The 21,214-nt window shown below is 47.2% G+C and overlaps 9 protein-coding genes across 9 annotated transcripts; 4 read left to right on the forward strand and 5 right to left on the reverse strand.

The window, feature by feature from the left end:
• Positions 1-1,006: 1,006 nt before the first annotated feature.
• On the reverse strand, positions 1,007-1,904 carry FPSE_07582 (uncharacterized protein; the record flags this gene model as incomplete). Its single annotated transcript, XM_009260700.1, has 4 exons — positions 1,007-1,043; positions 1,091-1,461; positions 1,510-1,668; positions 1,719-1,904. The coding sequence occupies 4 exons, from the start codon at positions 1,902-1,904 to the stop codon at positions 1,007-1,009; spliced, it is 753 nt and encodes a 250-aa protein (XP_009258975.1).
• Positions 1,905-2,185: 281 nt separating this feature from the next.
• Positions 2,186-3,480, forward strand: FPSE_07583 (uncharacterized protein; the record flags this gene model as incomplete). Its single annotated transcript, XM_009260701.1, has 4 exons — positions 2,186-2,646; positions 2,698-2,811; positions 2,869-3,431; positions 3,467-3,480. The coding sequence occupies 4 exons, from the start codon at positions 2,186-2,188 to the stop codon at positions 3,478-3,480; spliced, it is 1,152 nt and encodes a 383-aa protein (XP_009258976.1).
• Positions 3,481-3,595: 115 nt separating this feature from the next.
• FPSE_07584 (uncharacterized protein) lies at positions 3,596-4,621 on the reverse strand (the record flags this gene model as incomplete). Its single annotated transcript, XM_009260702.1, has 1 exon — positions 3,596-4,621. The coding sequence occupies one exon, from the start codon at positions 4,619-4,621 to the stop codon at positions 3,596-3,598; it is 1,026 nt and encodes a 341-aa protein (XP_009258977.1).
• Positions 4,622-5,338: 717 nt separating this feature from the next.
• Positions 5,339-6,612, forward strand: FPSE_07585 (uncharacterized protein; the record flags this gene model as incomplete). The annotated part of the gene is made up of 3 exons (XM_009260703.1): positions 5,339-6,215; positions 6,246-6,370; positions 6,586-6,612. 3 exons carry the CDS (start codon positions 5,339-5,341, stop codon positions 6,610-6,612), a joined length of 1,029 nt encoding a protein of 342 aa, XP_009258978.1.
• Positions 6,613-7,722: 1,110 nt separating this feature from the next.
• On the forward strand, positions 7,723-9,653 carry FPSE_07586 (uncharacterized protein; the record flags this gene model as incomplete). Its single annotated transcript, XM_009260704.1, has 2 exons — positions 7,723-7,858; positions 7,930-9,653. The coding sequence occupies 2 exons, from the start codon at positions 7,723-7,725 to the stop codon at positions 9,651-9,653; spliced, it is 1,860 nt and encodes a 619-aa protein (XP_009258979.1).
• A 612-nt stretch (positions 9,654-10,265) lies between these two features.
• Positions 10,266-11,421, reverse strand: FPSE_07587 (uncharacterized protein; the record flags this gene model as incomplete). The annotated part of the gene is made up of 2 exons (XM_009260705.1): positions 10,266-11,204; positions 11,257-11,421. 2 exons carry the CDS (start codon positions 11,419-11,421, stop codon positions 10,266-10,268), a joined length of 1,104 nt encoding a protein of 367 aa, XP_009258980.1.
• Positions 11,422-11,734: 313 nt separating this feature from the next.
• On the reverse strand, positions 11,735-12,619 carry FPSE_07588 (uncharacterized protein; the record flags this gene model as incomplete). Its single annotated transcript, XM_009260706.1, has 3 exons — positions 11,735-11,870; positions 11,919-12,196; positions 12,248-12,619. The coding sequence occupies 3 exons, from the start codon at positions 12,617-12,619 to the stop codon at positions 11,735-11,737; spliced, it is 786 nt and encodes a 261-aa protein (XP_009258981.1).
• Positions 12,620-14,058: 1,439 nt separating this feature from the next.
• On the forward strand, positions 14,059-17,141 carry FPSE_07589 (uncharacterized protein; the record flags this gene model as incomplete). Its single annotated transcript, XM_009260707.1, has 5 exons — positions 14,059-14,867; positions 14,929-15,174; positions 15,715-15,857; positions 15,914-16,011; positions 16,074-17,141. The coding sequence occupies 5 exons, from the start codon at positions 14,059-14,061 to the stop codon at positions 17,139-17,141; spliced, it is 2,364 nt and encodes a 787-aa protein (XP_009258982.1).
• A 276-nt stretch (positions 17,142-17,417) lies between these two features.
• Positions 17,418-18,978, reverse strand: FPSE_07590 (uncharacterized protein; the record flags this gene model as incomplete). Its single annotated transcript, XM_009260708.1, has 3 exons — positions 17,418-18,155; positions 18,211-18,750; positions 18,934-18,978. The coding sequence occupies 3 exons, from the start codon at positions 18,976-18,978 to the stop codon at positions 17,418-17,420; spliced, it is 1,323 nt and encodes a 440-aa protein (XP_009258983.1).
• Positions 18,979-21,214: the final 2,236 nt, after the last annotated feature.

A 21,214-nucleotide genomic window follows, 5' to 3' on the forward strand; every position in this document is an offset into this window, starting at 1 on the left:
AGAGCTCCTCTCCTTCCTGCTTGTGCTTGTTACTTTTTGCAGCTAAAAACAACCCCACCTGTAGCTGCACCTGCACCTGCATCCAACAAGAACCCACTGAAGCCTCAGGACCTAAATCCAGCCACAAGGGCGCGTCTTTTTTCCCACGCACGGACCAGTCATTCACGTCTATTTTAGAACTTCCATCTCTTGAAATTTTCCATTTCTTGTTCCTTCATCAACACATTCTTTCTCTCTTTTCCCTCCATTCCTCTCTCACTCCAACATGCCAGAAAGCTCCGATTGAGCTCCGGCTTTGCTTTGCTATGCTACATGACAGCGTCCTTTGCGCTTGTTTGCTATACCCCGAAAACACTCGCTTTGCGCGATGCTTTCAACCTGAACCACCTACCAGTCTTCTGGGTAAGTTTTTTCTGTTCCCCTACACACCACATCGCATGATGAGATATGTTGTCGCCCCAGGCTTAGGAGGTTCGACAAGCCTCCTGTGCTGATTGACTTCGTCCTGTGCCAAATGGACAAGAACTGATTGATCGCAATCATCATTGTTTCAATGTTTGACCTTGAACTTGACCAGTCGCTAACCGACTTAAAGTCTAGGCTGCTTTCTCCCACAGACTACTCAGTGCCTCGATCTCGTCGATACGATAGCCCGTGCGCATTCGATTGCACGTTTGCTTTGTCCAACATGCTGGACCTCCAACCAACATGCGACAAAGCAGCTGCTTCGGATATCAGGTATCAACACTGTCACATGCGACAATCCTGCAACAGGTAAGAACATATTTTACTTTTTCTACTCGCGAAATCAAATGCTATGATGAAGAAACTTACATTCCATGCTAAATCCGAAACTCCATGTGGAGCAAATTAAGAGCTTTTCATCTTTCGACTGACTTGCATTTGTCTTTCTACCTTTTGTCTATCTTCATATTTGTAAAGACATAAGCTAACATTGCTTGAGATATACAGGTGTTTCGTGTTCCCATCCCTACCAAGGTCTACTCTATTCCTGGTACGCCTTAACCTCTGGTGAGTTCCAACTGCATAACCGTTAGTCCTTGATTCCACAGCATATCGTGAAACATACGAGAAGAATTTTCCGCTCAGCTCCTTAAGCGGGTCTGCGACAAACTTTGCCATGACATTGCCAGGTTGTTCAGGCTTGAGCAGGATGCCCTTCTCCTTGGCATCGACAAATGATTCGTACTGTGCCTGGTTCATAGATTCCTTGCCTCCTGACCTAATAACGCCTTGCATCTCGGTGTCCACTCGACCCGGTGCAATGGAAACACTTGTGATGTCGGGCTCTTCAATGGCAATGTGACCAGAGATGGAGTTGTAGGCAGCCTTTGATGAACCGTAGCTTGACCATCCCGCATACTCCTTTGCTGCTGCTCCTGATGAAACCCACACGATGCACCCCTTGGACTTGCGTAGCTCTTGGATTGCGGCTTGTGCCTGGTTTTGTCAGCGTAGTACACGAGTGCAGATGACTGTCCACCTTACCAAGGCGATACCACTGAAGACGTTGATATCATAAACCTTCTTCCACTCTTCGAGAGAGGTGTCTGCGAACTTGTTGGGTATCAACATGCCGTGGTTAACAACAAGGCCGTCAACCTTGCCAAAGGTAGACACAGCCAGGTTTACCAGCTTAGTAGGCATCTGATCAAACCGATTAGCTACATATGTCATTAAGCCAGCGAACCACGTACTTGAGGCTCAACGATATCCCCAGCGATAAACTGAACCTGGTCAGGATGCGATTTCTTCAATCCTTCCAGAGGCTCAGATGATCGAGCTGTGATCACGACCTTGTGAGATTGGTTGACAAGGTATTGAGCAATGGCAGCGCCAATGCCCTTGCTGGCGCCAGTAACAATGAATACTTTGGAAGCCATTTTCGAATAATATGTCGTCTAATGATGTTGGTAAAGTTGAAGATGACGATGAGGAACGCTACCTTGGCAGCTTTTCACTCACTGATGCTTCTCATCACATCAGAGTGGGGGTTTGGAGGGGTCAATTTCTGGAGCTTCGTTCCATTTTGTCTACCCTGTATCCAAGGTCACTCACGTCATCGGTTCCTTTGTTAGTAATAACTTCCGCCATCAGCGTCGATGATTCTCATTATTTATACAATACATCCCATTTAATTTATAATATCCCCTTTTTGTACTCGATGGCTTCAACAGTAATCGTTGGAGGTGGAATAATCGGCATTGCGACAGCCTACTATCTATCCGAGCATCAACCAGGGTCAACGATCCACCTAGTCGACTCATCCGCTCAACTGTTCACGTCGGCGTCAGGATACGCGGGTGGCTTTCTCGCTAGGGACTGGTTTCATGAAGATCTTGCGTCTCTGGGAGCACTTAGTTTCGACGAACATGAACGGCTGGCTGAGCAGTACGATGGGCGCGAGAAATGGCTGTATGCAAAGTCTCTCACTGTGAATTATGAGCTACCGAGAAGGAAACCCAAAAGCTTCGCAGGAAAGGACTGGCTAAGTGAAGGTGGAAGTCGTGTGGATTTAGTAGATGAGAGGGGAGAAGTGAAGGATAGGAATAGTCCACCTTGGCTCAAACGTGTGAAGGGTGATGCTCTTAGTCTGGTTGACAATGGTGAAGGCACAGCTGTCCTGTAAGTGACTGAACCCGTGAGATATACATGCCACTAACAAGACGCGACTAGCGATCCCTTGAAACTCTGCCAATTTCTTCTTCAAAAGTGTCGGGAAGCAGGTGTCAGGATACATACACCTGCTATCGTCCGACACGTAGGCGCTGACTGCCATGACGAGTTGTCGTATGTCCATATTGGCTACACGGACTGTTCTTCGGAAACAACTATACCGGCTACCAGGATACTAGTATGCGCCGGGGCATGGACACCGAGTGTGTTGGAGTCCATGTTTCCGGGGTCACATATCAACATACCAGTCATGAGCCTTGCGGGCCATTCACTCGTGGTTAAGAACCCAGCAGATATAGGCGATACGTTCCATTCGGTATACACCAGTACAGATACATTCTCCCCCGAGATTTACGCTCGTCCAAACGGCGACATATGGCTCGGCGGCTTGAACACATCAACACGACTACCGCCGTTGGCAACAGGTGCAAAACCCATAGATTCACAACTCGAAAAGTTGAAGGACCTGGCGAAGCAAATAATTGACACTCAAGGTGAGGAATTGGAGATAATACGCACGGGGTTGTGCTTTCGACCTGTGTCGGAAAGAGGGACGCCGTATATCACGCGGATAGAGGATGTAGATCTACGGCAAGGTTATACCACGCGGAAAGGAAGTATTGGCGGTGTTTATGTTGCAACGGGGCATGGGCCGTGGGGGATAAGTTTGTCATTGGGTACGGGGAAAGTTATGGCTGAGATGATGCAGGGGAGAGAGTTGAGTGCTGATATAAGTGAGTTGGGATACAATCCGTATGGATGTTGACAGGGTATCAATGCTGAATTATAATAGAAAACATTCATCGTCATCATAATGTACACTCTTCAGTCGGGACTCTGTGGAATCATAATACTTTTAAATTGAGACATACTTTGAGCTATGACAATTGGTATCGTTTTAGACAAGTCGATCACGTAGCTTCTTGATATCTTCGCTTCCAGCCCTGCAGCACCCACCAACCAAGATAGCAGGCCACTTTCCTCGACCCTCAGTAGCTTTAACAACATCTTCAAGCTGGCCCTCCCAAGATGATCGCCTCTGGTTCTCAGCACCATCAGGCATCTCCCACTTTTGCGTCGTCGTATTGTAGACTTCACCATTGGTGCCATCAGGATACAGCACAAGAGCAGGCCACTCAGTAATCTTGCCCTTTTCCACCATATTCGAAACAGTGCTCTCAAAGATCTGCAGCAGGCTATCTAGCTTGTCGACCTTTGTGCAGTTGATGCCGATGCCCCAGGGGATGTTGGCTGAAACTTCAGGGTCCAGCATGGCTTCGACGGCGGACTCGATGGAGTTACCGTCGGGGAGTCGCAGATCTTTTTCCGGAGAGAGAAGGGCGGTCCAGTATGGGAGTTTGGATAGCGCTGGTGTTGCGGCGAGGGCTTTGCGCATGGCGATAATCTCATCTAGACGAGGAATTGTCTCGAGCGCAACGTAACCCAGTCGCTTCTGGATATCATTGACTTCAGAAAACACTCCCAAGCGCTCACGATGCCATGATTCCAAATCTTGCAGAGAATCATGCTTCTCGTCATATTTCCCGCTGTACTCCTGGCCAGGAATCATACAAGCGCCATAAGGTCCAATGCTAAGAGCGACACAGCCCTTGTCGCCGACAGCACGCTCAGCGATTCTGACAGAGTCATCCAAAAAGCGCGGGACATTCTCACGAGAGATACCCTCGGGAAATTCCTCAGTGCGAGTATCTGCGAATCCGTGCAGTGAGACTTGGTATGTTGCTGTGAGGAGCACGTCAACGGGGACAGCGCCGAAATCGGACTGGCATGATTGGAGGGTTGGTTGGTCAGCGACGAGTAGATGAGAAGACCAGAGAGGAGTTGAGCGAGAGAAAGTAACCGAGTACTTTGACTCGAGGGAGGTACCGAGGCCGCCGTCGAGGATGAGTATTTTGGAAGGCATTTTTAATATGGATGGTGGTGGTTGAAGTGAGTTTGTAAGTTTTTTGCCCCTCATATGAGAGAAAACTACTAAATTGAAGATAGTGGATAGCATCGGGTTTAAGACGATTGGGAATGTGCATCATTTCGATGACTTATGATGTTGTTATCCACAAGCAGAGTCTACAGAGTATATTATTCTATACAGAAGAAATTACGGTATTTTTGTGCACGGTTGGTTTTGAGTGGTGGTAGTAGCAGTTTGTACTGTCGATGGCTCGACACATTCTCAGCACAACTACAAAGTCCAGAGAATTCCCAACACTGAGAATGATAGAACAAATATTAGCTGAACGTCATCAATTGAAATCTATTTAAATAGAATCGTTGATTAGGGTTAAAGTTCTGGTTACTGACATCATGTGGTGTTGTTCATGTTTCGCTCATGAACATGTACTCGAGAACAAAGAAACCAAGTCAATACAGTCAAAGAGTTAAAGCGAACAATTCAATTGTTCCTCGAACATCACCTACATCTTCAGCTCAGCCACCTAGGGCTAATCCGGTGCATTGGCCATGAGAAACGATAATCGTTCATTATAAAAGAACACCTCCAGAGGATTCTTTCTTCTTTCATCACCACCAATTCCAGATAGAAACACTAGGTAACCAAGACAACATCAATTCTCACTTTCTATCCTCAGGCTATTTATCGAATAAACTTCTCAATTCGGTCAAGATGTATTCCTTCCACATCACCCACCAAGACGATGAGGCAGGGGCGGCTGCTCGATCCATGATCCGACCAACACCAATTTACCATCAGAGGGGGACGTGTTTCAATGCCGATGATAAATTGGCGCTGGATGGAGTCTTTGCCATGCTCCAACCAACACCAATTTATCATCGGCAACAAGCAACCGCTGACTCTGATGATGAATCCGACCTTGAAGATTCCACCATGCTCCGACCAACGCATCAGAGTCAGATATGTCAGATTCCCGTCGATAAATTGGCGTTGGCTCGAGGCATGCTCAAACCAACACCAATTTATCATTGGGAACAAGAGACATCTGACTCTGACGATGAATCCGACTTTGATGAAGAGGTGACCTTGCTTCAACCAACCCCCATTTACCATCGCGAACAAGTCACATCTGACTCTGATGGTGAATTCGACTTTGAGGACTTCCCCATGCGTTTTTTTGACGACGGCGTGTACCCGGTAACACCAACGTTCTGGCACTATCGTGATGAAATGGCCGTAAGGCGCCGTGTCGAAAGGACCATGGAACTGAGCGTCGACATGTACAGCCCCACCATCGAGGGCAGGAACTGCGACTGGGCACTCATCTTCCACGATCCATTCTTTGGGAGGGCGTTTCGCTTTCGCATGGCTGGTGGACCAAGCATGGGCGAGCCTTGGAGGTTTGACTTTGAGTGTGGATGGCCAAACCCCTTTCCCACACCGGCCAAACGCTACTTCATCACAACAATGCCAGAGCGTCAGTGTCACCGAATACACGCCGCGACCAGAAGAACGCACGGTAGGTTCTGCCAGCAATGGGTTGTTGATGCGATTCGGGACTTGGAGTCGCAGAGTTTGGTTCCCCCAGGTAAGGCAAGTGAGCTCTACCAGTTCCTAGAGATGGATCAGTATCCTGATGTACATCCCTCGTACAATGACCAGCTGACGAGGATCGAACGAGAAAGGGCCTTACCGTTTAGCGAGCGAATGTTGCTCTGGACTTTTGGGCGACATCATCGGGAAGTAAGCATCTTGGGTCGGCTTCATGGTAGGTTTGTTGAAGGGATGCTGAGACTAGGGCTGGACCTCGAAGTTCAAGTCTTGATCAATCACCGCGCTGATCAGACAGAGGCAATGTGGGTTAAATGGAGAACAAAACTGTTTGATGGGTAGATAAACTTGTAGTAAATCTTACCATCTATAGCAGCATTAGCCACTTGAACTCTATCACTCATCAGATCAGACCGATAATTGACAAGATTTGAACTTCGAGGTGCAGGTACTCGCCTGAGATGATTGGAGAAAATGAGAATTGATGAGTGTCTGAGAAGGGGAAATGGAGGATGAAGGGGACGTTTATATAAGTGTTTCCTCGGCATCTCGGGTTTAGAAGTTTCTCGGGTTTAAATCAAACTACAAAGCATAGACGGCATAGACTCTAGAATAGAGTACTTTTACAAACAAAGAAGATTACGCTTGAGACGAGGAACAGGTGATGTGGTTTATTAAACGAATGAGTCCATGTTTGCGATGACAATAAAGAAAGATGGTTGGAAGTGGCCTAGTGGGTAGCAGAAAAGTTGGCCTCCTAAGTCTTAGGGTATAAAAATAAGTAGTCTAAGAAGCTTAGTCTAAGTGGCATAAGCTGCCCTAATAATTTTGTCTCTTATGCTTCTGATACCCTGAGGGTGGCGTTTCGAGGAATGAACGTGCGTAGATCATGGCTTGATGGCTGGTCACTCGTGCATCTTGGGCGATTGATCAAGTCCCCTTTCTTTGTTGCCGAGGTCAGTTGATGGAAACCAGAAGAATTAGACGATCCTTGATATGGAATGAATACCTGTCGATGTGGTGTTGGGTCTTTGTTTGTGCTGATGTAGTGGGTAGCACAGACGTTGGCCTGTATCTATTTTCGCATGTCAAAGATCAAACTCAGAACAGGAACCCAATGACATAAACTGACTGACTAATTCCGTCTCTCATCAATGCCTCAGGCGGCCAACATATCTTACTCTGATGCTGATGATGCATCTGTCTTGGGTTGAAGTTGTTGTCAAAATCCATCCCGATCGCAAACAAGGTTAGATAAGCGATAATCTCTATCCCGTCCGTCATCTTAGCCAATGATCTGTCCAGAACACGTTGCGCTGGCGTCGCTGATCAACTGTAACTGGAGCGATTACTGGCCAAGCTCATTTAAGGTTGGCGTAGATACGTCAGTAGCTGAAACACCCTAACAGCCCAGCTTAGCAGGCTTAGCAGGCCTCAGCTACCTACCTTCGTAGCGATGGAAGCTCCCGTCCCCAAAATATTTGGCTGGGGAGCTCTCCTAGCTAGCATCATCATTCTTCTTCCATCTACAACACAACATCAAAATGATGGACTTTTCTGACTTTGAAATCATCGACCCAATTGCCGAGTTTGGCCCCGAGAGTAGCGATGACGAGGATGTTCCCCAGCCGTCAATCCCCCATCTCCAGGGCGGTCATCCTCCGTGGCAGGGCCATGAGGGTAAGCTAGTCGGTGTTGTTGACATGGGAAGGTGAGAGACCATTCATCCATCAATTGCACGACACGTCAAGCTGACAAGATCGTGTTTACCAGCAACGGCATTCGTCTCTCCATCTCCGACCTTTCGAGCCCAAATGCTCGTATGCTGCCGACCGTCTACCAGTACCGCGCCTCAATCTCACTGTACGACTCTCAATATGACCCCGAGACGGGCGAAAAGATCCCCATCCCCGACGATGTCATCAAGTCTGTCGTCTCTGTTTTGAGTAGGTTCGTTGTTATCTGTGAAGATTTCAGCTGCAAGAGGGAGAATGTCCATGTCATCGCGACCGAAGCTACGCGCGCCGCAAAGAACTCCAAGGCGTTTTTAGCTGCCATCAAAGACAAGACAGGCCTGAACGTTGAGCTTTTACCCAAGGAGGAGGAAGGTCAGATTGGCGCTTTGGGCATTGCCAGTGGCTTTTCCAATATGGAAGGTCTCGTCATGGACCTTGGAGGTGGCAGTACCCAGATCACCTGGATGCTCAGCTCACGCGGTCAGGTCCGCATCAGTCCCAAGGGAAGCTTCAGTTTCCCCTACGGAGCCGCTGCTTTGACCAAGAAGCTCCACGATCTCCGGGATGGCAAGAAGAAGGACGAAGCTGATGCTGCTGTCAAAGCGTTCGAGCAGGAGATGATTGCCAACTTTAGAGATGCTTACCACAACCTCCAGATCCCCGCGGAAATGGTCGAAAAGGCCCAGAAGGAAGGCGGATACCGTATCTATCTCTCTGGCGGCGGATTCAGAGGATGGGGATACCTGCTTCTCTATCTTAACCAGACGGATGGCAGCTATTATCCCATCTCCATCATCAATGGCTACACGGCCAAGCGCAAGCAGTTCGAAGATACCGAAGCCCTCAAGCATGTCGCTCATGCCGCCAAGGACATCTTCCGTGTCTCCGATCGTAGAAGATCTCAAGTCCCCGCTGTCGCATTCCTTGTCAATGTCCTCTCCGAATCCATTCCTGGAGGTATTAGGGAAGCGCACTTCTGCCAGGGCGGCGTGAGAGAGGGATTCCTGTTCAAACAGCTGCCACCCTCCGTTCGAGCTATGTCACCATTGGAGGTAGCAACTGGTTACTTCGCGCCCGGCTCGCGACACCTTATCCAACAGCTCCTGAAGAGCTCAATCCCTAGAGCTTCAAAGAAGAAGGAGTTTCCAGAGGAGTTTGGCGAGCCTGTCGTGGATTCGTTTGCCAATTCCATGTACCTCCATATGTTCATGTCCAAGGAAACCGCCTCGACGACTGCGCTGTACTCGACCAGCGTCGGAGTCATGTCTTCAATCCATGGCGTTTCGCACCAAGACCGTGCTAGACTTGCATTGATGCTCGAATCCAGATACGGCGGCGAACTTCCGCCCCGAGAGCTGGAGTTCCGTGAGTCTCTTCGTGAGATGCTCACACCCGAAGAAGTCTGGTGGGCGTCTTACCTCGGCAGAGTAGGACAACTCATCACAGCACTCTACCCAGCTGGAAAGATCCACAAGTCTAAGCCGCGTGTGGTCTTTACTGCGCAGTGGTCGTACACTCTGGGCAAGAAGAAGAACAAGGAGGGTCTCCTGCTCACCATCTCTGTGCAAAAGACAAAGAATGACCCCGCCAGAACCAAGGAGACGGTCGAGGAAGCGGCCAGCGACGTTGAAAAGATTGGTAAAAAGAAGAACTGGGTTGGCGATGATGAGCCTTGGGGTATGAAGGTTAAGGTTAGGGTTGTTGAGGAGGGGATCCTGTCTGAGGACGGTGACGAGTAATATGGGATATAATGAGGGAGTTTCTTTGTTTGGGAAAATGCTGTAGTGAACTAAATTGAATCAATTGAAGTGTGTTTTTCTTTGCCAGAATGTCTCTGCTCATCAATAACATGCTCGCCATGTAATATTTGCTGTCAATGCTGGATAGAAAGGCATCGTCGCTGCGTAGATGTGTCGCGTGATAGCTGTCGGCCCAAGACGTCTACCATCAAGATAGATCTTGTCGGATGGTCATAGAGTTATGTCTAGAGGTTTTAGGAATTGCAGAAGATCATGATGATATACTTACAGTAGAATAAGTGCCTTGCTATGTAAAGAAAGGAAGTTGGAAGATTGAGAGTTTCAGTATGAGGAGAGCATGGGACCCACTATCATGAAGTTTGAACCTCAGCCTCATCTGGTCTGACACTCACTATTACCGAATACAGTCATTTGATACGATATATAAAATTACCAATTGCGGCATTCAAATACTTTGCGTTTACAACTGAGAGTAGCCTCGAGATAGCCCTACTAGTCATGGCCTTCTACTTAGAGCAAGCCCCAGCTCATCAACACTGCAACAAGAAAAACGACAAATAGGTCGTGGAACCGAAACAGAAGCCATATCCATCAAAGACCCTTGATAAAGGGTGCATTCTCCAGTCCATCAGCCTGAGTCCTCCAAATGTTGTATCCCATCTTGATAAAGTCGGCCCCAAATTCATCAATTCTGCCCTGGGCAACTTCTTTACCCTCCCAATGCACCCTGACACGCTCCTCTTCACTACCAAACGCAGCAATCTTGTACTGCTCCTTCCACAACTTTACAAGGCTCTTGGCGTACGAACTCTCTGCCTGAACGTTCTTGGCGATGAGGTAGAATGATGATCGAAATCGGTGGTGTCTGTGATGCTTGTACAGAGAAACGTCTGCGATTTGGCTGAATTGGTGGATGAATTTGAAGCTACGCCATGTGTCCAGCATGTGCATCAGGATGATCATCGTTCCGCCAGTGCTCAGGTGCTCTAGACCCAGCGCCAGTTCCGTCACTTGTAGACGAGTTGCTTCACCTCGTTCGCGCCATTCGGAGCGCTGCTGAGTGCGTAGGACTTGGCCGTCGCAGAAGACGAGATCGTACTTCTCGTCAGACTCAAAAACTCGATCGAGTATCAACTTTCCTCGCTCAGGAAAGTTGTCAGGGATGTCTTGTTCGACAACGCCCATGTCGCCTGCTAGCATCGTGATATCACGAAACTCGACGTTGACGCTTTTGTTCTCAAGCCTCATTTCGTGACCGCCTTCTTCTTGGGGGAGACTCATGGCTCTGACGCGGGTGATATCATGACACATGATCATAGTTTGATCGATGAAACCTCCTGGTGCGGCGCACATGTCGAGCACACGTTCTGTTCTGAGAGAACCTCGTGTCAAGGCCCCTGTTGATAAGTCGAGGTCCAATGCGATGGTCTTCATCATGTTGTAGAAAAATCGACGCTTGTTCTCATCGGCTCCGTCTGCATCTTGTCGTTGCTTCTTGAAATATTCGTCTCCCTGGCTGTTCTCCCAGCCCTATGGAGAAAGTTGTTAGCGAGACTCTATACATGGAGTGATGGGGGTGTACCTTTTTTCTCAAATCCCGAACGCGACAGTATTCATCTGAATTGCTCGCCAGATAATCCAGGAGGAGCTCTTGAGCATTCAAGTCAACCTCAGGGCTGTCCTTCTTGGGACCGATACGCTCTTGGACATTTCCAGAGGTGGGGATTTTGAAAGGAACGAATGACATGATTGCGGGAGCTAAGATTCAAGATCATGGAATTTTGAAGGTGGCTTGTTTGAGGATGCGTTGAGATGAATGTGAAGAGTCTTACGGGAGATATGTGCATACATATATATTGCATCTGAGGGTGTGTAGTACAAGGCTCGCAGATGTCTGTGTGATTAATACACTTTGATGTTGATTTGTTGGTTTGGTTATCAGTTTGCAAGCAATATGCAAAAGTGGCTGTGATTGTTGGTATCTACCAACAAGCAAAGTCTGTCTCTAGGAGAATGACCTCCTAAGCCACTTGTACGAAAAAACTGTATATATCTTTATCCTAAACATCTTCAGAGGTGTTGTCTTTTGGGGGTGGAATCTTGTTCATCTTTCGAAATCCTTCTCGTATCTCAACCTTTCGGAAGTTTGTCGAGTGTAAATAATAAACAACAAACCACTGATATAAACAAAATAACCTAGAAACATTAGTCAACATTGAAAAAATGATAGTAAAGGGGACGTACAAGGCACAAACTCCAAAACAACCACACGCAATCGTAAGATTATCCATCATTGATACGGCTCCTTCAGATATCTCTCCGACAAAACCAGTTCTTCGCTTCTCGTGGTTTGATTCTTCATAGGCACTTATATCCTCTCGCTTGACAAACATGACAACAAGAGCAGCTAACCACATAGCTGTTGAAGCGGCCAGGACTAGATTGTACCACATGGGTGGTCGGGGGTTGGTCATGCTTAGGGGTTTGACTGGTATTTTGACAGTAAAGAAGTGGAGGGCTCCCTGATAGTATGTCAGTAAAAAGAAGTTCATGGTAGAATAGTTTGACCATACGACTGCAAGATTATATGCTGCTGCAGCAAGTAACCCTTGAGATGGATTCTTTGAAATTATACCCGCCGCAAGTCCAATAACTGCACATGAAGCAATCCATCTCCCGATATCAGCCTTGAAAGCATCATCGTATAGTATCTTGACTTTGTTTGTTTCTTTTTCTTTGCCAAAGATATCCCGGAATATCTCGGCCAGCGGCATAGGACAAATTGGACTTGACATGATTGGTGTAGTTGATTGGTGAAGATAGAGAGAATCTTTAACAGAGACAACCACCATCTGACCAAAACCAAAGCTGACATCATGGTCTGATTTCTGGAGGCTGTGGTCTTGGCTGACTACATAAGCCCAAAGACGGGTGATGATCGTCATGACAGCAGCCAAGGACAGGGGAAGGTGTGCACTGCCACTTTCAACCAGCTGAGCTTGAAACTTGGCATTAATTCCGCTGTTGGTCCGCTTTGGTTTGGGCTTCGGGTAAAATACTTTTAATTGCTGCTCGCCTAATGTTCTTCTTTTGGTATCGTAGCAAGATAAAATATGTCTTGGCTTTGTGGGTTCAGAGGAAGATTGCGTAGCATTCAAGTTTTGTCATGGATGAGTGACTGTAACCGATTACATGCTTTGTGATTTACTACCCGTAATGTAAGTGGTGGTAGTAGTAGGGGTAGATCCTTGTTTGAGAGGGTGCTTGATGTTCCTTGTCAAGCTGAAAGAGCTTAATACTAGTCTAATGAATGGGTCTAATATGATACAACCGTCGATATATGTTCTAGAAACGAGTGGGTTTAATCGAATCTGATTGTAATTTGATATACACATTACGCGTCTTTCCATTTGCGAATATCTAGGAGATAATGTACTGTCGGCATGTTTCTGACAGGCACTGCAAGCAACATTCTACCAAGCTGATAACAAGTAGGACGAAACAACTTAGTTTCGTTTACGTTGACAAATATAATGGTATACAGATACGAAATATGAGGTGGCGAGTCGTCCAAGAAGGGTGCCCTTAACAGTACGACAGATACGAAATATAACAATATCGTACCCGTACATACGGAAAATAAAATCAAAGCCGGTATGACTTACTCATCTCGAATAATCTACCCAAAAGGGAAATACCCTGCGTCTCACCGAACCCACCATCCATGTCCTGTCAATGTCAAGGCTTAGCTCCAAGGCTGAGACTCATCAACACCACAACCACCGTAGACTCTTCGTGCCGGTACGGATACTAAATAGAATTCCGCACCGACGTTAGTGCTTATCCCGTTACAGCTTGGTCCTGCTGCGGGTGAAATCGCTGACGACTCGGGCCCTCGGCGTATGCATAAATTTTTGAGGTATGATGGGCGCTTACTGCATTGAAACTGCTTACTATACATGGGGGGTCTGTCCCTCTTTGATGTCCTTGGCTCTTGAAAAGAATAATTCCGATTGGTTGTGTTTCATAGAGACGGGATGTTTTTACCAGATAAGCCACTGAAAAGACTCGCAGTCAACCTCCTGCTCTTATCTAGACGACACATCAGCACAGTTGCAGTGCAGATGAAAGTGGAAATTGGAGTTGCAAAGATGCAGGCTCTGTTTGTCTGGAGTGGATGTCACACAGCCCTGGGTATTGCGTGTTGGTTGGTGATACAAGAGGCCTTGCATGTTACATGTCATGTTCCCTCTTTGTTATCTATAAAGCAACCCCTTTTGTGGTATCTAGACATTATATACAGATTCCCATTCACCATCCATCTTTACATCATCCTTCCGAAACCAGCTTCATACATCTTGAAAAGGTGTACCAGACAAACACCATGGGCGACAAAAACGAAACCTTTGTACCAAACTACGACAACTGCAAAGAAGTCTCGGATAAATGTCCTGTCGAATTTACCATCTATGGTGATTACCTCTCTGGGGGTGCCGCAGGGTTCTTTGCCGTCGCATTCGTACTTTTACTCTTCGCACAGATATTCCAGGGCATACGTGCAAAGACATGGTCGTACATGATCTGGCTAGCCATAGGAACCATCTTCGAAATCATCGGCCATATCGAACGCTTCAGTCTCTCTCGAAACCCATGGCAGCAAAATGTGTTCATCATCTCTTACCTAACGCTTCTCCTCGCCCCGACGCTCGTCGCTGCTGCTATATCCGTCACCTTTAAGCACATCGTCATGTGGTACGGCGCAAAGTGGTCGGTCATCAAGCCCAGGTTGTATCCTCTTGTCTTTGTCGGCACGGACTTTCTTTCGATTTTCATACAGGTCATCGGTGGTGGTTTGACGGCTTTGGAGACGGTGGGCAAGGGGACCAAGACGACCAAGAAGCTGGGAGAGATCCTTGTTACTGGAGGAGTTGCGTTCCAGGTCGCCAACATGATGTGCTGTGGAACTCTTATGTTGATCTACATTCAACGTCGAAACACGTCATTGAAGGGTAGAGATCTCTTGATGGGTGCTCCTGCTTCTGCTCCTCCCGTGTACTCAGCTGGAGGTCCGACGCGTGAAAAGGTTCCTGTTGCTCGAGAGGAGGCTACTAACAAAGAAGCCAAAATGGTGCGATGGTTCTGTTACTGTCTGGGTATCGCATATGTCTGCATTATCCTCCGATGTGTCTACCGGTAAGAGTCCCCTCCATCTATCACCATCAACATGACTGAGTCATACTGACTTGTTCTCTAGTATCGCAGAGACCATCCCGGCCATCGCAAAAGATGTCCTACGAAACGAACCTCTATTCATCGTGTTTGACGCGACAGCGATGCTTATTTCCATCGGAGTTGTCACCATTCTACATCCTTGCTACTTCTTTCCTTACCTTGGCCTCAGCAAGAGTAAGAAGAGTCAGGGCAAGGTGTACGAGGGTATTCGAATGGAGAGTAACTCTGCTTTGATCGGACGGCAACAACACCAGCCTCAGCAACGAGGGTATGCCTAAGAGAGACACACATATGGAGTAGAGAGAGATGAAGCATGTACTTGTCAAGCTTTAGCGAGCGATGATCTTTGATGGATTGGTTACTTTTGTTTGTTTACTTTGGTTCAATACCGTGTACAATAGATTGGTATCATAATTAAGTCTTTACAAGCCCATTGCATTAGTTCAAACTCTCGTCTTTCATGTGACTCAGTTCATCGGATGATTGAGCCGATGCATGTCCTTGTTTACAATTGCCCGACCAATGAACCTGTTTCGGTAAGACAGCCACATTCATAGCCGATGTCGCACGCCTTATGCGCCCTACGAGTACAACATCAACGGTGAGACAGGAAGAAATATGCGGTAAGCACTGGACTTTACAAGTCCTTGTAGGGCGCGATTCAGAGTACATAGGAGGTGAAATCGCCATCCAGTTGTATAAGGCAGTGGCATTACTCGTTGTTCAATAATACAATCCAGATTCGATACTTATCACATAACTTTAAATCTTCAATGTCCCAAACATCAATCGAACTAGTATCTCATAGGGCCGAATCGCTACAGAATAGCCTTGACGAAGGCTTGGAATCTCGAACCACAGACGTCGAGTTCTCACTGCCCCCCGCCGATGGTGGAAGGAAAGCCTATTTATTCTTGGCCGCATGCTGGGTCGTCGAAGCCGTAACATTTGGTAAGTTCCCTCAGCAACCTTCTTAAGTACTGACTCAATAACATTATCTATCACAGGCTTTGGCTTTTCGTTTGGCGTCTTTCAAGAGTACTACAGTCACAATGAACCGTTCGCAGGATCCAGCAATATCGCTGCCATTGGAACTACCACCACGGTAAGAAACTAATGTCCCAAAGAAAAACAGGGAGAAGAAAAGCCCTTTCTAATGTCGTATAGGGCATGTTGTACCTTGGAGCCCCCTTCGTCGTCATAATATGTCGTTTCTACCCCCGTCAAGCTCGATGGTTCACCTGGGCAGGCCTGGTAGTCACATCCCTCGCCATGGCAATGAGTTCCTTCTGCACGACCGTACCACAACTCATCGCAGTCCAAGGCGTATTATTCGGTATCGGTGGCTGCTTCGCTTATTGCCCCTGTACTCTCTACATAGATGAGTGGTTCGTGCAAAGAAAAGGTTTCGCTTATGGCATCGTCTGGAGCGCCGCTGGAGCTGGAGGCGCTATACTTCCCTTGCTCCTCCAAGCTCTTCTGGAAAAATACGGGTTCCAAACAACCGCGAGGATCTGTTCGGGGATTCTATTTGGGAGTGCGGCTCCGTTGGCGTACTTTGTCAAACCCAGACTTCCACTGTCATCTACGATTAATAGGAAACCTCTGAATATGCGGTTCGTCACGTCAAGGGTGTTTATGCTGCATCAGTTGGCAAATGTGGTTGAAGCTACGGGTTACTTCCTCCCTACCATTTATCTACCAACTTATGCTCGAACAACGTTCGGTACTTCAGCTGTCTTGTCAGCTCTGACTGTTATTCTCGTCAACATTGCCGCGACAGCCGGGTTGATGATTATGGGATTTCTCAGCGATAGGCTCGCTGTCACGACATGCATGCTCATATCAGCAGTTGGCGTCGGCATTTCTGTCTTGCTAGTCTGGGGACTCACAGCATCTTTACCAGTCCTTTACGTCTTTTGCATTATGTACGGCTTCTTCGCGGGGTCTTGGGCTTCGATATGGCCTGGTATCATGAGAGAAGTGACTCAGAAATTTCAAGACCAGAACGAACATATTGATCCTGTCATGGTTCATGGCCATCTTTGCGCTGGTAGGGGAGTAGGAAATATCATCTCTGGGCCACTGAGTGGCTCTCTCATCAGAGGACAACCTTGGCAGGGAAAGGTCATTGGAGGCTACGGAAGTGGTTATGGGATCCTGATCTTGTATACTGGGTTGACGGGTTTGGTAAGTGGCATCAACTTTCTATGGCGATATGTCAACGTCCTGTAGGGGAAGACAGTACAGGTCAAATGTTTGATATTCACTATCTGTATGTTTTGGAGAATGGAAAAGCGGTTTCCAACACAAGACATATAGAATCTTTCAATATAAATCATGTCAGTACTCTTTTATCCGGTTTGAAGCTCCTGTTTGAGTACAGTCCCTTCAGGACATCATCAAGATTGGCCGCTGGAAGCATAAGAGACGAAATTAGTAGATCAGCTTATGTTATTTAGACTATGCTCTTTAGGCTATTTATTTTTTGTAACCTAAGTCTTAGTCTAGTCAATACCAATCGCGATGGCCTGTTCGTCGTAACCGGTGTTCTCTGAGTATTTGCTGCAGCGAAACAGGTCTAAGGACAGTCGAAAGTCCGAGGTGACAAATCGCATCAGCATGAGATCGAATCTTGTCTGAATCGATCAAGGCTTGTACGACGACCTCGACCTTGCTATGTGAGTGCTGGTAAGCGACATTATCCCAAGCTTGCACAATAGTAGGGTCGTCTAGGGCGAGCAACGACGTCCCGAGCACCAACGTCCCTTGTAGGGTGATGATGGCTGGCTGCCAATTTTGAGCCCTCTGGTATCGGAAAAGCATTGCAACACCCCGTCTGCCGTTCCACAACTCCATTGTCTCAAGTTTTGGCATCTTGAACGCTGCAGCAGCGGCAGCATGGAGCATGTTGTTGATTTCCAAAGGGTCTGTACTTTCAGTGAGAGCCCTTGAAGTCAGCGTTAGTGAAGTGAGATTATCCCACACCCATGAATCTTGACATTCTGCGAAGAAGTGACTGGCGTCGACCATGAAAGAGGCGAATAACGTCGTCAAGTGTAGGCTGGAGCGGGCAAGTTTCCGGCTGACATCAGGATCAGGGACTCTGACAGCAGGAAATACGATACCTGCTTCTGGGTACTCCTCGGTGAAATTCTCAAAGATCGTAAGCTTACATAGTTTTGTCGACCGAAGGGATTCGATTAGTTCCTGGTTGCCTATATCTTGCTGGTCAGCGGCTGTGGTTAACTAAGCAGCTAAGTTACTAAAGATGAAGTAGGCACTTGCATTTATCGGTATAGACCTGCAGTGGAGCGTACTGTCTCCAGGGTTCATAACAAAGTTCCTTCATGTTGGGGAACCGAGACAACATATTGGCGAGAGCAACCTGATTCCATCGTCGACGGGTTTGTTGACGAAGGAGCACGACCCCAACGACAGGTACAAGTGGCAAACTACGCCACCAAGATCCAAAAGGTTTGTCGCACATGATATCGTCAAATAAAGCCGTGGTTGGGAGTATCCCAGCATCAGAGTTGTTTTCTCCCGCGACCCAGCCATGAACTGGGTCATCCAATATGGCGGTTTCTCGTTCGTGTTCATGACTAGCGTCGTCGAGTTCGTTGTCTGGACGGAAGTCTAGGTACTTGAACCAGTGCTGGTTATCAGTAGGCGAGTAGACACTAATATCAAGGACCAGGGGGTCATCACGAGGCTCCCATGTGCTCAGTGTCTTGAATAGTTTTTCGAGTCCATTCATAAGGATCTTGTTATCGCTTGCGGAGGACAAAAATCTATTGCTAGGACTTCTACAGTTTATGCAACAGAAGCCCTCGAGTTCCACCTTGAACCATATATAACGAATCTGGTCTTTATGTCGGAACAACATCGTCTGAGAAATCGGATCGGCAAGGCATGATACTGTCAGGCTGATATTGGAAAAGTTGAGCGGCTCGATAATAGAGTGCCAGTCTCGGCAAACTGTAGCGAGCTGACTGCATTTCCCGCCAATCGGTAGGAAACTTACGATCTTGTTTCGAATCTCGGCGGGGAGGCCGTTCCACTCAGTCATGTTTGGTTGGGTACTGTCGGATGAAAGCGCTTGATCTTTGATGAAGTTGGTTTGACAGGCTCAGGGTTAAGAGGAGGATGATAAAGACCGAATAGTTGTTTTATATCTTTTCTATGAAAACCTTGTTCTTAGAGTTTAGTTTTTGCTGTGTGTATAGTTTGGTGGGTGTTTTACCTTTTACGCATTCATCTCCATTTCACCCACGAGTCATGACCCCTATTGAAGGGCCTTCGTTTAGGCGGTTAGTTCAGAGAAGCACAAAGGTTACGTCGAATTTGTTTATAAGAGGACGGAATATCAGAAGTTGTATTGTCAACTTGGATTTATTTAATCGTATTCAAGCTAGCAGGGAATCGAAACATAAGCTCTTAGGTTAGGAAAAAATAAATAGACTAAAGGTTTAGTCTAGATCTCATAAACAGACTCAGGCCAAGAGAAGAAACTGCACTCAACGGAGATTTCTGGCTGGAGGGAAATCGCCGAGATGGTTTGTGGTGACTGATGTTTATTTCTCAACATTTGCCTCACAATCCAACAAACTTTTTTTTCTTTTCTTTTCCAACTTTAATAACCAAATCCCAGTTCAAATCTGGTCAGGGTAACAGAAACAACGGCCACCAGAAAACAAGAGACCAAATTGATAGGTCATCTATGTTGTCTAGATGTGACCTTTTAGTTGTGTATACCTTGGTCTGAAATTTCCAACTTACTAACCCACTTTTCAACAGAACTTTGGCCAATTTTCTCACTCCTTTTTCGCTTCTTCTCTTTTGTTGCGCAGTACGACTTGGCATTCTGGATGTACTCGAGCGGATCCCATCGTACTGGCTCCAACATAGAGATGCGCCGACGAAAGTGATTCAGTATTGGCAGAAACGGACCGTACGGTCGAGGAGATCTCTTTCGAGTATCAGTCGAGGGATAGGGAATGCGATATGCGATGAAAGGGCAGAAATCAGGCATTCCTTGAGGCCTTCCAAGCAGTTTGACCAGATGCTCGTAGTCTCTGTTCCACAGCGTGATGACTTGCCACTGGAACGAGAACAGATCCCATGCTGCCAGACTGGAAAAGGTCCAGCGAGGCTGGTGCTCTGACGGCTCGCCGGATATCCTTGGACCGTAGGGGTGGGGAGCTGTGGCGGAGCAGCTCAAGTCGACGAGCACGCCGTTGACGTACTGGTCGCTCCGCAAGTCTCTGACCACTATCCCATGTTTGTGCATCTCGTGGATATTCTCGATCATCTGCGGTATGTGGAAGATCTGGTAGAGTCGATCGTAGAGTGGTCGCAGGTTCTCGATCTCGTAGGCTTCCATCTCAACCCAGTCCTTGACGATGCCCATCATCTGGTTTCTGGAATTCCTAGAGGCCATGCTATGGAACCTCATTCTGTGCCGCTCAGAGCCGAGTTTCTGCTTGATCTCGTCTGATGTGACTCGGACGTAGCCATGGACCTTGACGGCGAGGTGTTCGCACCCGACTTCCTGCAACCTCCCAAACGCTCGACACTCCTTTTCGAACGGGGTAAAGTGCCAGTCGAAGGCCTGGCAACACAGGTCGGGAGTTTCAGGCGAGTATGTGTTGTCGTAGTTGATGAGAGCTGTTTCTTCTGAGATAAACTGTAAAGATTAGCATTGCTTTTGTTTCTCAATGTTGCCTTGGCTAACCATTTTGATAGCATAGAGTCGACCCTCCCACTTGGTTTTGATGATCGCGCCGTGCCTCGCATCGCAGTCGAGAACCTCTATAAATTCAAAGTCATCCGATATAATGTCGTGTGGGAAGGCCGCTAATGATGGACCTTCGCAGGCGGGTAGGGGCCCAATAGGCGCCATGATGAAGATCGTCTCTTGTACCTGGGACTGTCAACTATTCTGATACCCTGAGGGTGGAGGAGGAAATAACTTCTGTGAGAGGAGAGTAACGGAAGTTTTTTCTCTCAGGAATATAGCTTACGTGTCCATCATAGAGTTCAGGAATTTCTGTGTCGATAGGGAGATAGGCAACTACTCTGTTAGACATGCAAGCATTCTTGTTGGGAAACTTAGTTATAGATGGCTGTTCTTTTGATCTATTGGGTTTGTTATCTAAATCTCTAAGTGGACAGTTTAAATTTTATAAAGAAAGACTCTACCCAGTGGGTGGCAGAAAGGCTAACCTCCCGAGTCATAAACAACCTAAAGCCTATAGTCTAAGTAGCATAAACTGACTTACTAATTTCATCTCTTATGCTTCCAG

The sequence above is a fragment of the Fusarium pseudograminearum genome, chromosome 4 (genome assembly GCF_000303195.2).
Source record: "Fusarium pseudograminearum CS3096 chromosome 4, whole genome shotgun sequence".
Classification (NCBI taxonomy): domain Eukaryota; kingdom Fungi; phylum Ascomycota; class Sordariomycetes; order Hypocreales; family Nectriaceae; genus Fusarium; species Fusarium pseudograminearum.